General features: G+C 37.6%; 1 protein-coding gene across 1 annotated transcript in view; it reads left to right on the forward strand.

The window, feature by feature from the left end:
- The window catches only part of LOC110517376 (uncharacterized), a 36,781-nt gene that overhangs the window by 1,439 nt on the left and 21,474 nt on the right, over positions 1 to 13,868 (forward strand). Inside the window, exons 2-3 of the mRNA XM_090183257.1 lie at positions 6,970 to 7,014; positions 12,548 to 12,808. Of these exons, the coding sequence (XP_090039383.1) occupies positions 6,970 to 7,014; positions 12,548 to 12,808 (306 nt within the window). The remainder of the gene's footprint in view (positions 1 to 6,969; positions 7,015 to 12,547; positions 12,809 to 13,868) is intronic.

The raw sequence follows: 13,868 nt of genomic DNA on the forward strand, positions 1-13,868 counted from the left end.
ACGGTTTGCAACTGCACATGGGGACAAAGATCATACTTTTTGGAGAAATGTCCTCTGGTCTGATGAAACAAAAATAGAACTGTTTCGCCATAATGACCATCGTTATGTTTGGAGGAAAAAGGTGGATGCTTGCAAGTCGAAGAGCAGCACCCCAACCGTGAGGCATGGGGGTGGCAGTATCATGTTGTGGGGGTGCTTTGCTCCAGGAGGGACTGTTCCACTTCACAAAATAGATGGCATCATGAGGCAGGAAAATGATGTGGATATTATTGAAGCACCATCTCCAGACATCAGTCAGGAAGTTAAAGCTTGGTCGCAAATGGGTCTTCCAAAAGGACATTGACTTCCAAAGTTCTGGCAAAATGGCTTAGGGACAACAAAGTCAAGGTATTGGAGTGGCCATAACAAAGCCCTGACCTCAATCCTATAGAAAATTTGTGGGCAGAACTGAAAAAGCGCTTGTGAGCACGGAGGCCTACAAACCTGACTGTCAGGAGGAATGGGCCAAAATTCACCCAACTTAATGTGGGAAGCTTGTGAAGGCTACCTGATAGATTTGACCCAAGTTAAACAATTTAAAGGCAACACCACCAAGTACAAATTGCGTGTATGTAAATTTCGGACCTATTGGGAATGTGAAGCTGAAAAAAATTATTCTCTCTTCTATTATTCTGACATTTCACATTCTTAAAGTAAAGTGGTGATCCTAACTGACCTAAAACAGGGCATTTTTTACTAGGATTAAATGTCAGGAATTGTGAAAAACTGAGTTTATATGTATTTGGCTAAGGTGTATGTAAACATCCGACTTCAAATGTATATAGTTTAATATCTGTATTGTTTAATATATATATGGTTTAATATCTATATAGTTTAATATCTATATAGTTTAATATCTATATAGTTTAATATCTATATAGTTTAATATCTATATAGTTTAATATCTATATCGTTTAATATGTATATGTTTTAATATCTATATGTTTAAATATCTACATAGGTTAATATCTATATAGTTTAATATCTATATAGTTTAATAACTTGACGATCTTGGCTCTAACTAGAACAGCAAACGGCCCTGGGAAATGAATAATAACTTCAGCTAGGGAGCCAGCCAGTTAACGTTAGCTAGCTAGCTAACAGTACACTTTAGCTTAAGACATATAGCTAGCTAACAGTACACTAGCTTGAAATGAACCACTGTCTGTCAAAATTAGACACGTGTATAGTTGTCACGCCTGCTCCCGCTCACCCTCCCTGGCACTCGAGGGTGCCAGGCTGCCCAGCACTACGCACCCCTGCCACCATCATTACGCACACCTGCTTCCCTCGTCACGTGCATCAGCGATTTTTTGCACTCACCTGGACTCAATCACCTGTGTCATTACCGCCCCTATATCTGTCTGTTCCCCAGAGCTGTTCCCTGCTTCAGCATTAATTGTTGTATGTCAAATCAAATCAAATGAAATTTTATTTGTCACATACACATGGTTAGCAGATGTTAATGCGAGTGTAGCGAAATGCTTGTGATTCTAGTTCCGACAATGCAGTAATAACCAACGAGTAATCTAGCTAACAATTCCAAAACTACTACCTTATACACACAAGTGTAAAGGGATAAAGAATATGTACATAAAGATATATGAATGAGTGATGGTACAGAGCGGCATAGGCAAGATGCAGTAAATGGTATCGAGTACAGTATATACATATGAGATGAGTATGTAAACAAAGTGGCATAGTTTAAAGTGGCTAGTGATACATGTATTACATAAAGATGCAGTAGATGATATAGAGTACAGTATATACGTATACATATGAGATAAATAATGTAGGGTATGTAAACATTATATTAAGTAGAATTGTTTAAAGTGGCTAGTGATATATTTTACATAAATTCCCATTATTAAAGTGGCTGGAGTTGAGTCAGTGTGTTGGCAGCAGCCACTCAATGTTAGTGGTGGCTGTTTAACAGTCTGATGGCCTTGAGATAGAAGCTGTTTTTCAGTCTCTCGGTCCCAGCTTTGATGCACCTGTACTGACCTCGCCTTCTGGATGATAGCGTGGTGAACAGGCAGTGGCTCGGGTGGTTGTTGTCCTTGATGATCTTTATGGCCTTCCTGTGACATCGGGTTGTGTAGGTGTCCTGGAGGGCAGGTAGTTTGCCCCCGGTGATGCGTTGTGCAGACCTCACTACCCTCTGGAGAGCCTTACGGTTGAGGGTGGAGCAGTTGCCGTACCAGGCGGTGATACAGCCCGACAGGATGCTCTCGATTGTGCATCTGTAGAAGTTTGTGAGTGCTTTTGGTGACAAGCCAAATTTCTTCAGCCTCCTGAGGTTGAAGAGGCGCTGCTGCGCCTTCTTCACGATGCTGTCTGTGTGGGTGGACCAATTCAGTTTGTCTGTGATGTGTACGCCGAGGAACTTAAAACTTGCTACCCTCTCCACTACTGTTCCATCGATGTGGATAGGGGGGTGTTCCCTCTGCTGTTTCCTGAAGTCCACAATCATCTCCTTAGTTTTGCTGACGTTGAGTGTGAGGTTATGTCTTTGTATTACCCAGTTCTGATGCTGTTCCTGTCCCATCCCTTATCTGTGGGAAATTAAACGTTCACTCTCCATACCTGCTTCTCATCTCCAGCATCGGTTCTTACAGATTGCTGAAGTCCATTACCCTCAGTGTATTTATCCCCGTGTTCTGTGTTTGACTTTTGCCAGTTTGTTTTGTTCGTCAAGCCTATCAGCGTTTTCCCCCTGTTTTCTGTTCCTGTTTTCTAGATTTTCCAGTTTTGACCATTCTGCCTGCCCTGACCCTGACCCTGAGCCTGTCTGCCTAGCGTCCTGTACCTTTGCCCCACTACTCTGGATTACTGAACTCTGCCTGCCTGCCATCCTGAACCTTTGCCCCACTACTCTAGATTACTGACCTCTGCCTTACTGACCTCTGCCTGCCTGCCGTCCTGTACCTTTGCCACACTACTCTGGATTACTGCCCTCTGTCTGCCTGCCATCCTGTAGCTTTGTCCCACCACTCTTGATTACTGAGATCTGCCTGCCTGCCATCCTGTACCTTTGCCCCACCACTCTGGATTACTGACCTCTGCCTGCCCTCGACCTGTCCTTTTTCCTGCCCTTGTTCAAATATTAAACTTTTATTACTTCGTCACTGTCTGCACATGGGTCTTACCTTAAAACATGATTAATAGTTAGCTAACAATCTTTTGTACATCTCGTTGTAATGTAAAAGGTACCTTATTTTAGCGCCCCCCAAAAAAACGTAATACTTCCAGGTCAACTGTAATACGAATACCATTGTAAAGTACAATTTCTTCCCTTTCCAGCAAAATCAATGACAAGACCATCATGCTGCCTGTCTCTGCATGATTGAAGAAGGCAATGAACTCCGTCGGTTGTTTTTAAAAATGGCGGGTGTGTCACTTCACAATTTAACATACAGCGTCAGAGGAGTCCGTTTTTTTCTACATTTCTCCAATACTATCGGGCCATTAACATATCAATCAATGCTTGAATAGAAACGCAGTTCACACCCCAGATTTCGATGCCAACACAGTCGCTACAGTCCAATTAGTTTTTATTGCAGCCTTGTTTGAATGCCGCGGTTGTGCAAATTTGAATGGAATAGGTTTAGTCAACAGTAATATCTGAAAATGTGGTGAGCTAACGCTAGACTATCTTATCATCATCGTGCATGGTAGACACGTATCCCTATCAGGAATGTCATACCACGGTTGCCCTTAGTTTGAAGATGTAATCCGGAGACAAGTGTTTTCTCCATCTCCTTAGATATCATACTCAAATTCCACTGATTTCAAAACTTGATCCTCCAGAAAGTGGAAATCAACACTTATGCAGCTCCACAATACACAATACACAATACTTTTTTTTCCCTGCATTCGACAGGATTACCAACACAGACTGACGAGCTGAAATAGATAGAAGCCTTCTATATAGCAGACTAATCTTCTCTTGGCATGTACAGACCACTCATTATCCCAGCCAATCATGGCTAGTGGGAAGGCTGCTAACTTTTTCTGTTGCTTAACCAACTAGGCTCATAATTTAACAATTGTATTCATATTTCCAGACAGCATACACGTTTGTTAACACATGAAAGTTCACATGTTCAAGAAGGCGTTTCTGCCAAAAAAAACGCATTTTCATAAAAACCATTTTTACAGTCCTGTGAAGTTGTGACCTGCGACATTTCCTGAATCGGGTCTGTTGAGGAAATTTCCTTTATTACCAAATAATGAGAGAGCAAACCACACACAAGTCAAAGATATATTATAAAGTCCATCTTTAATTATATGAGCTTCACCATAGCCATGTGACTCTCAGATCAATTCAGCGTCTATAAATGAATTCTCTGAGAGTGCTTACAAAACAGTTCTTAGTATCATTTATAGCCAAGACTCACACCCATCTCAACTCACATGACGAAACACAGATCTCAGAAACAGTTCACAAAGAACCTTTTACTTGACAGAGGAGTATCCCATAGCCAGATAGCATTAGCTATAAATTATCGTTCAGTTTGGTCTCCTAAACGAAGTTCCTATCTCGTTCTTGGTACCACTTAGGACCAAACCATTACCTCATCCAATGGCATATATCAATTGTCAATTCTAGATACTCCCATCTCAAATACATCTCCTCCTGGACAAGATCACCGAGACAGTGAGCCTCTTAGGTCATATATTAGATCAAGATAAGGGCAACCTCAGAGGGGACATACAATAGTTACAGACACATTCCCATAAGAAGACAAGCCTCCATTCTATCCTCCTCCCCTTCTGATATTCTTCATAGCATCACATGGTTTAAGCAGATACATTGACGTATGAAGACAAGCTTGACCTCTCCCCTCTCTGGGCTCGTAGTGACTAAGCCCTAGCAGAGAAGGGATAACTGCAAACTGCCAACAGTATTATCCAAAAGAAGACACCCTAATGACAAATATCTCACATAAGCATTATTATGTAAATAAAACATCTTATTTATCAATGTTACCTAACTACTTCTGATTCATCCCCAACGGGTCTCATATAAGAAAGCTCAGGACACATTTTAGTTTTTGGGACAGATATTTAACCCCTTATTTTTGTTGGCACAAAACGATATTTGCAAAAATCGCTGAAGTTGGAGACTTGTATCTCCCTCACCAACTTCAAACATCTGCTATCTGAGCAGCTAACCGATCGCTGCAGCTGTACATAGTCTATCGGTAAACAGCCCACCCAATTTTACCTACCTCATCCCCATACTGTTTATATTTATTTACTTTTCTGCTCTTTTACACACCAATATCTCTACCTGCACATGACCATCTGATCATTTATCACTCCAGTGTTAATCTGCAAAATTGTAATTATTCGCCTACCTCCTCATGCCTTTTGCACACAATGTATATAGACTCTTTTTTTCCTACTGTGTTATTGACTTGTTAATTGTTTACTCCATGTGTAACTCTGTGTTGTCTGTTCACACTGCTATGCTTTATCTTGGCCAGGTCGCAGTTGTAAATGAGAACTTGTTCTCAACTTAAATAAAGGTGTTCTCAACTGGCCTACCTGGTTAAATAAAGGTGTTCTCAACTGGCCTACCTGGTTAAATAAAGGTGTTCTCAACTGGCCTACCTGGTTAAATAAAGGTGTTCTCAACTGGCCTACCTGGTTAAATAAAGGTGTTCTCAACTGGCCTACCTGGTTAAATAAAGGTGTTCTCAACTGGCCTACCTGGTTAAATAAAAAAAAAAAAAAAAATATCCATGCTTCCAGTAATTTGTATAGGTTACCTTCAGATGAAGGTTTAATATCTATATAAATATCTCCATACTACCATTCATTTGTATGAGTCTCCCCTTTCCATATTGGGGTCATATTAGTTTGTAGCTGAGTCTCCTCTTTCCATGGTGGGGTCATATTAGTTTGTAGCTAAGAGTCTCCTCTTTCCATAGGGGGTCATATTAGTTTGTAGCTGAGATTCTCCCCTTTCCATAGTTGGGATAGTTGGGTCATATTAGTCTGTAACTGAGTCTCCCCTTTCCACGAGACTTGTGGGAGTTGTAGACTGCCATTCCACACAGATGTGGAAGTCCAACATAGTCTGATGCTGTGGATTGCAACACAGACGATGCAAAAATACAGATCTCTTAAATTGACAGATTTTGATGGGAATTCTTGCAGTATGTTAATAAGATTCACACACGAATGTGTCAGTAGACTATTATGGAAATTAATATCTGTGGTGCAGCTCAGTGTTTACATCATGTGCCATAGTGATAGTTCTCTCTGTGTGTTTCAGTGTGTACATCATGTACCATAGTGATAGTTCTCTCTGTGTGTTTCAGTGTTTACATCATGTACCATAGTGATAGTTCTCTCTGTGTGTTTCAGTGTTTCCATCATGTACCATAGTGATAGTTCTCTCTGTGTGTTTCAGTGTTTACATCATGTACCATAGTGATAGTTCTCTCAGTGTGTTTCAGTGTTTACATCATGTACCATAGTGATAGTTCTCTCTGTGTGTTTCAGTGTTTCCATCATGTACCATAGTGATAGTTCTCTCTGTGTGTTTCAGTGTTTACATCATGTACCATAGTGATAGTTCTCTCAGTGTGTTTCAGTGTTTACATCATGTACCATAGTGATAGTTCTCTCTGCGTGTTTCAGTGTTTACATCATGTACCATAGTGATAGTTTTCTCTGTGTGTTTCAGTGTTTACATCATGTACCATAGTGATAGTTCTCGCTGTGTGTTTCAGTGTTTCCATCATGTACCATAGTGATAGTTCTCTCTGTGTGTTTCAGTGTTTCCATCATGTACCATAGTGATAGTTCTCTCTGTGTGTTTCAGTGTTTACATCATGTACCATAGTGATCGTTCTCTCTGTGTGTTTCAGTGTTTACATCATGTACCATAGTGATAGTTCTCTCTGTGTGTTTCAGTGCTGTTGAGTCCTCTGGTATACTGTAGCCTCGGACAAGGTGGAGGTGAGTACATTTCTCTATATTCGTCACCTGTTCTATAATAGTAACATTTCTCTATATTCATCACCTGTTCTTTAATTAATAGTAACGTTTCTCTATATTCATCACCTGTTCTATAATAGTAACATTTCTCTATATTCATCACCTGTTCTATAATAGTAACATTTCTCTGTATTCATCACCTGTTCTATAATAGTAACATTTCTCTATATTCATCACCTGTTCTATAATAGTAACATGTCTTCCTGTCTCTTCATTGGTTGTGACTTCATGTCAGTCTCCAGTCCTTATTCTCTTAGTAACGAAGGTTCCATAAAGAATCTCCACCTGTTCCAGCTGCTCTCACCTGCAACACATCACAGGGTAGAACATGGTACTCTGTGATGTGAGATACAGACTCAAATAGATACATGTTAACAATAACTATAACTATATAACTAACTATATAACTATAACGAAATAACTATAACTATATAACTAACTACATAACTAACTATATAACTAACTATATAACTATAACTATATAACTAACTATATAACTAACTATATAACTAACTATATAACTATAACTATATAACTAACTATATAACTATAACTATATAACTATAACTATATAACTAACTATATAACTATAACTATATAACTATAACTATATAACTATATCTATATAACTATAACTATATAACTATAACTATATAACTATAACTATATAACTATAACTATATAACTAACTATATAACTATAACTATATAACTATAACTATATAACTATAACTATATAACTAACTATATAACTATAACTATATAACTAACTATATAACTAACTATATAACTATAACTATATAACTAACTATATAACTATAACTATATAACTAACTATATAACTAACTATATAACTATAACTATATAACTAACTATATAACTATAACTATATAACTAACTATATAACTATAACTATATAACTATAACTATATAACTAACTAAATAACTATAACTATATAACTAACGATATAACTATAACTATATAACTAACTATGTAACTATAACTATAACTATATAACTATAACTATATAACTATAACTATATAACTAACTATATAACTATAACTATATAACTAACTATATAACTATAACTATATAACTAACTATATAACTATAACTATATAACTATAACTATATAACTATAACTATATAACTAACTATATAACTAACTATATAACTAACTATATAACTATAACTGTATAACTAACTATATAACTAACTATATAACTAACTATATAACTATAACTATATAACTATAACTATATAACTAACTATATAACTATAACTATATAACTATAACTATATAACTAACTATATAACTAACTATATAACTATAACTATATTACTATAACTATATAACTATAACCCTGTGGGAGTGAAACAATAGGGTAGTGATAGTCTCTAGATATAATCTAGAGTTAGATATATTGTCTCTATTATGAAAGACTAGGATATAATCTAGAGTTAGATATATTGTCTCTATTATGAAAGACTAGGATATAATCTAGAGTTAGATATATTGTCTCTATTATGAAAGACTAGGATAAAATCTGGAGTTAGATATATTGTCTCTATTATATTATGACAGACCAGCTAGATATATTGTCTCTATTATATTATGACAGACCAGCTAGATCTGCTGTCTCTATTATATTATGACAGACCAGCTAAATCTACTGTCTCTATTATATTATGACAGACCAGCTAGATCTATTGTCTCTATTACACTATGACAGACCAGCTATATCTACTGTCTCTATTATATTATGACAGACCAGCTAGATCTACTGTCTCTAATATATAATGAAAGACCAGCTTGATCTACTATCTCTATTATAAAATGACACTGAGTCTGTACATTGGTCTGTCTCTATGGACAGGTTATGGTCACTGAGTATGTATATTTGTCTGTCTCTATGGCAAGGCCAGGCTATGGTGCACACCTAGAATATTTTAGGTGTCAAATTTCAGTTGGGGCTTTCATCTAATGATGTATATTTTAAATAGTAAATAAACTAAATGTTGCTGCTCTGCTACACCATCTCCTTCAGCAGGTAGCCTAGTGGTTAGAGCATTGGCCCAATAACCAGCACGTAGCCTAGTGGTTAAAGTGTTGGGCCAATAACCAGCAGGTAGCCTAGTGGTTAAATTGTTGGGTCAGTAACCAGCAGGTAGCCTAGTGGTTAGAGTGTTGGGCCAGTAACCAGCAGGTAGCCTAGTGGTTAGAGTGTTGGGCCAATAGCCAGCAGGTAGCCTAGTGGTTAGAGTGTTGGGCCAGTAACCAGCAGGTAGCCTAGTGGTTAAAGTGTTGGGCCAGTAACCAGCAGGTAGCCTAGTGGTTAGAGTGTTGCGCCAGTAACCAGCAGGTAGCCTAGTGGTTAAAGTGTTGGGCCAATAACCAGCAGGTAGCCTAGTGGTTAAATTGTTGGGCCAATAACCAGCAGGTAGCCTAGTGGTTAGAGTGTTGGGCCAATAACCAGCAGGTAGCCTAGTGGTTAGAGTGTTGGGCCAGTAACCAGCAGGTAGCCTAGTGGTTAAAGTGTTGGGCCAGTAACCAGCAGGTAGCCTAGTGGTTAAAGTGTTGGGCCAGTAACCAGCAGGTAGCCTAGTGGTTAAAGTGTTGGGCCAGTAACCAGCAGGTAGCCCAGTGGTTAAAGTGTTGGGCCAATAACCAGCAGGTAGCCCAGTGGTTAAAGTGTTGGGCCAATAACTGAAAAGTTGCTAGTTCAAATCCTTGAGCTGACAAGGTAAACATCTGTTGTTCTGCCACTGAACAAGGCAGTTATCCCTCTGTTTCTAGGCCATCATTGTAAATAAGAATTTGTTCTTAACTTTTTTTGCCTAGCTACTAAAAAAGGTTAAATAAAAAAAAATAGGACATTTGAGTGTTGACAAATATTAAAATCAAAAATCTAGTTGGTGGGTTACATTTATACTGTGTCTTTCTAAATGGAAAATATGCTCTGTTAGAGACTCTATGGCCATTTCAAAACGCACAGATTAACCTCCGGTCAGACCAAGGTCAGTATAGTGTGTGTTGTGTTTGAGGGTTGTTTCTCTTAGGGTGAAATGGTCTCTACTTGGTCTCTACTGATCTGGATCTTTTCTCATATTAATGATAGAGTCTAGTAACGGTAAGAAGTAGAGAAGAAGTAGTAGATTGTTCTATGGTAAGAAGTAGAGAAGAAGTAGTAGATTGTTCTATGGTAAGAAGTAGAGAAGAAGTAGTAGATTGTTCTATGGTAAGAAGTAGAGAAGAAGTAGTAGATTGTTCTATGGTAACAAGTAGAGAAGAAGTAGTAGATTGTTCTATGGTAAGAAGTAGAGAAGAAGTAGTAGATTGTTCTATGGTAAGAAGTAGAGAAGAAGTAGTAGATTGTTCTATGGTAAGAAGTAGAGAAGAAGTAGTAGATTGTTCTATGGTAACAAGTAGAGAAGAAGTAGTAGATTGTTCTATGGTAACAAGTAGAGAAGAAGTAGTAGATTGTTCTATGGTAAGAAGTAGAGAAGAAGTAGTAGATTGTTCTATGGTAAGAAGTAGAGAAGAAGTAGTAGATTGTTCTATGGTAAGAAGTAGAGAAGAAGTAGTAGATTGTTCTATGGTAAGAAGTAGAGAAGAAGTAGTAGATTGTTCTATGGTAAGAAGTAGAGAAGAAGTAGTAGATTGTTCTATGGTAAGAAGTAGAGAAGAAGTAGTAGATTGTTCTATGGTAAGAAGTAGAGAAGAAGTAGTAGATTGTTCTATGGTAAGAAGTAGAGAAGAAGTAGTAGATTGTTCTATGGTAACAAGTAGAGAAGAAGTAGTAGATTGTTCTATGGTAACAAGTAGAGAAGAAGTAGTAGATTGTTCTATGGTAAGAAGTAGAGAAGAAGTAGTAGATTGTTCTATGGTAACAAGTAGAGAAGAAGTAGTAGATTGTTCTATGGTAACAAGTAGAGAAGAAGTAGTAGATTGTTCTATGGTAAGAAGTAGAGAAGAAGTAGTAGATTGTTCTATGGTAAGAAGTAGAGAAGAAGTAGTAGATTGTTCTATGGTAAGAAGTAGAGAAGAAGTAGTAGATTGTTCTATGGTAAGAAGTAGAGAAGAAGTAGTAGATTGTTCTATGGTAAGAAGTAGAGAAGAAGTAGTAGATTGTTCTATGGTAAGAAGTAGAGAAGAAGTAGTAGATTGTTCTATGGTAACAAGTAGAGAAGAAGTAGTAGATTGTTCTATGGTAAGAAGTAGAGAAGAAGTAGTAGATTGTTCTATGGTAACAAGTAGAGAAGAAGTAGTAGATTGTTCTATGGTAACAAGTAGAGAAGAAGTAGTAGATTGTTCTATGGTAACAAGTAGAGAAGAAGTAGTAGATTGTTCTATGGTAACAAGTAGAGAAGAAGTAGTAGATTGTTCTATGGTAAGAAGTAGAGAAGAAGTAGTAGATTGTTCTATGGTAACAAGTAGAGAAGAAGTAGTAGATTGTTCTATGGTAACAAGTAGAGAAGAAGTAGTAGATTGTTCTATGGTAAGAAGTAGAGAAGAAGTAGTAGATTGTTCTATGGTAAGAAGTAGAGAAGAAGTAGTAGATTGTTCTATGGTAAGAAGTAGAGAAGAAGTAGTAGATTGTTCTATGGTAAGAAGTAGAGAAGAAGTAGTAGATTGTTCTATGGTAAGAAGTAGAGAAGAAGTAGTAGATTGTTCTATGGTAACAAGTAGAGAAGAAGTAGTAGATTGTTCTATGGTAACAAGTAGAGAAGAAGTAGTAGATTGTTCTATGGTAAGAAGTAGAGAAGAAGTAGTAGATTGTTCTATGGTAAGAAGTAGAGAAGAAGTAGTAGATTGTTCTATGGTAAGAAGTAGAGAAGAAGTAGTAGATTGTTCTATGGTAAGAAGTAGAGAAGAAGTAGTAGATTGTTCTATGGTAAGAAGTAGAGAAGAAGTAGTAGATTGTTCTATGGTAACAAGTAGAGAAGAAGTAGTAGATTGTTCTATGGTAAGAAGTAGAGAAGAAGTAGTAGATTGTTCTATGGTAACAAGTAGAGAAGAAGTAGTAGATTGTTCTATGGTAAGAAGTAGAGAAGAAGTAGTAGATTGTTCTATGGTAACAAGTAGAGAAGAAGTAGTAGATTGTTCTATGGTAAGAAGTAGAGAAGAAGTAGTAGATTGTTCTATGGTAACAAGTAGAGAAGAAGTAGTAGATTGTTCTATGGTAACAAGTAGAGAAGAAGTAGTAGATTGTTCTATGGTAACAAGTAGAGAAGAAGTAGTAGATTGTTCTATGGTAACAAGTAGAGAAGAAGTAGTAGATTGTTCTAATATGGTTGGCAGTATAATATTACACCTTCCTCTGCACCAACCCTTCTGCATCTCTGTGCCAATACAGGCACTACTGCTCTTGAGGGCCTTCATTTAATACTTTACTTTAGACAATGCAACTCTCTCTATCTCTCTCCCCTTATCACTCTATCTCTCTCCATCCCTCTCTCTCTCTCTTTCTTTCTTTGATCTCTCTCTTCCAGCCTCTCTGAGTGTCAGTCCTGACAGATCTCAGTTCTTTGAATTTGAGTCTGTCTCTCTGAGCTGTGAGGTTCAGGGGAACTCTGCTGGATGGAGCGTGGTGAGGAACACAGGGAGAGGAACCCTTTCAGAGTGTAATATTGACTGGGGAAAACCACAAGGGTCTTCATGCATTGTGTCACTAATACCATCAGACAGTGGAGTGTACTGGTGTGAGTCTGGGTCTGGAGAACACAGCAATGCTGTCAACATCACAGTACATGGTATGTCCACAATCATCATCTACTAACATTATAGTGTTTAGTGGTTCATCTGGTTTCAGATAGCTGATGTTATGTTTATATATGATGTTTATATATTATACACAGCTGGAGCTGTGATCCTGGAGAGACCTGTTTATATATTATACACAGCTGGAGCTGTGATCCTGGAGAGACCTGTTTATACAGAACCAGTCAAAAGTTTGGACACACCTAGTCATTCCAGGGTTTTTCTTTATTTTTACTATTTTCTACATTGTAGAATAATAGTGAATACATCAAAACTATGAAATAACACAGTGGTAATAACCATGTACCAGTCATGTAATAACCAAAAAAGTATTAACCTGTTGAATCTATGGGGGCGCTATTTCATTATTGGATAAAAAAACGTGCCCGTTTTAAGCGCAATATTTTGTCACGAAAAGATGCTCGACTATGCATATAATTGACAGCTTTGGAAAGAAAACAGTCTAACGTTTCCAAAACTGCAAAGATATTATCTGTGAGTGCCACTGAACTCATTCTACAGGCGAAACCAAGATGAAACCTCAAACAGGAAATGAGCAGAATTTCTGAAGCTCTGTTTTCCAATGTCTCCTTATATGGCTGTGAATGCTCCAGGAACGAGCCTGCGCTTTCTGTCGTTTCTTCAAGATGTCTGCAGCATTGTGACGTATTTGTAGGCATATCATTGGAAGATTGGCCATAAGAGACTACATTTTCCAGGGGTCCGCCCGGTGTCCTTTGTCTAAATTGGTGCGCAATCTTCAGTTGCGGGCATTTTCTCCTGGAATTCAGGACAGAAAGCACACTTCCAAGAATGATATATCATCGAAGAGATATGTGAAAAACACCTTGAGGATTGGTTCTAAACAACGTTTGCCATGTTTCAGTCGATATTATGGAGTTAATTTGGAAAAAAGTTCGGCGTTTTGATGACTGGATTTTCTGTTTTTTTTGGTAGCCAAACGTGACGCACCAAACGGAGCGATTTCTCCTAAACAAATAATCTTTCAGGAAAAACTGAACATTTGCTATCTAACAGAGTCTCCTCATTGAA

The sequence above is a fragment of the Oncorhynchus mykiss genome, chromosome 9 (genome assembly GCF_057628025.1).
Source record: "Oncorhynchus mykiss isolate SJ-2025 chromosome 9, ASM5762802v1, whole genome shotgun sequence".
NCBI lineage: Eukaryota > Metazoa > Chordata > Actinopteri > Salmoniformes > Salmonidae > Oncorhynchus > Oncorhynchus mykiss.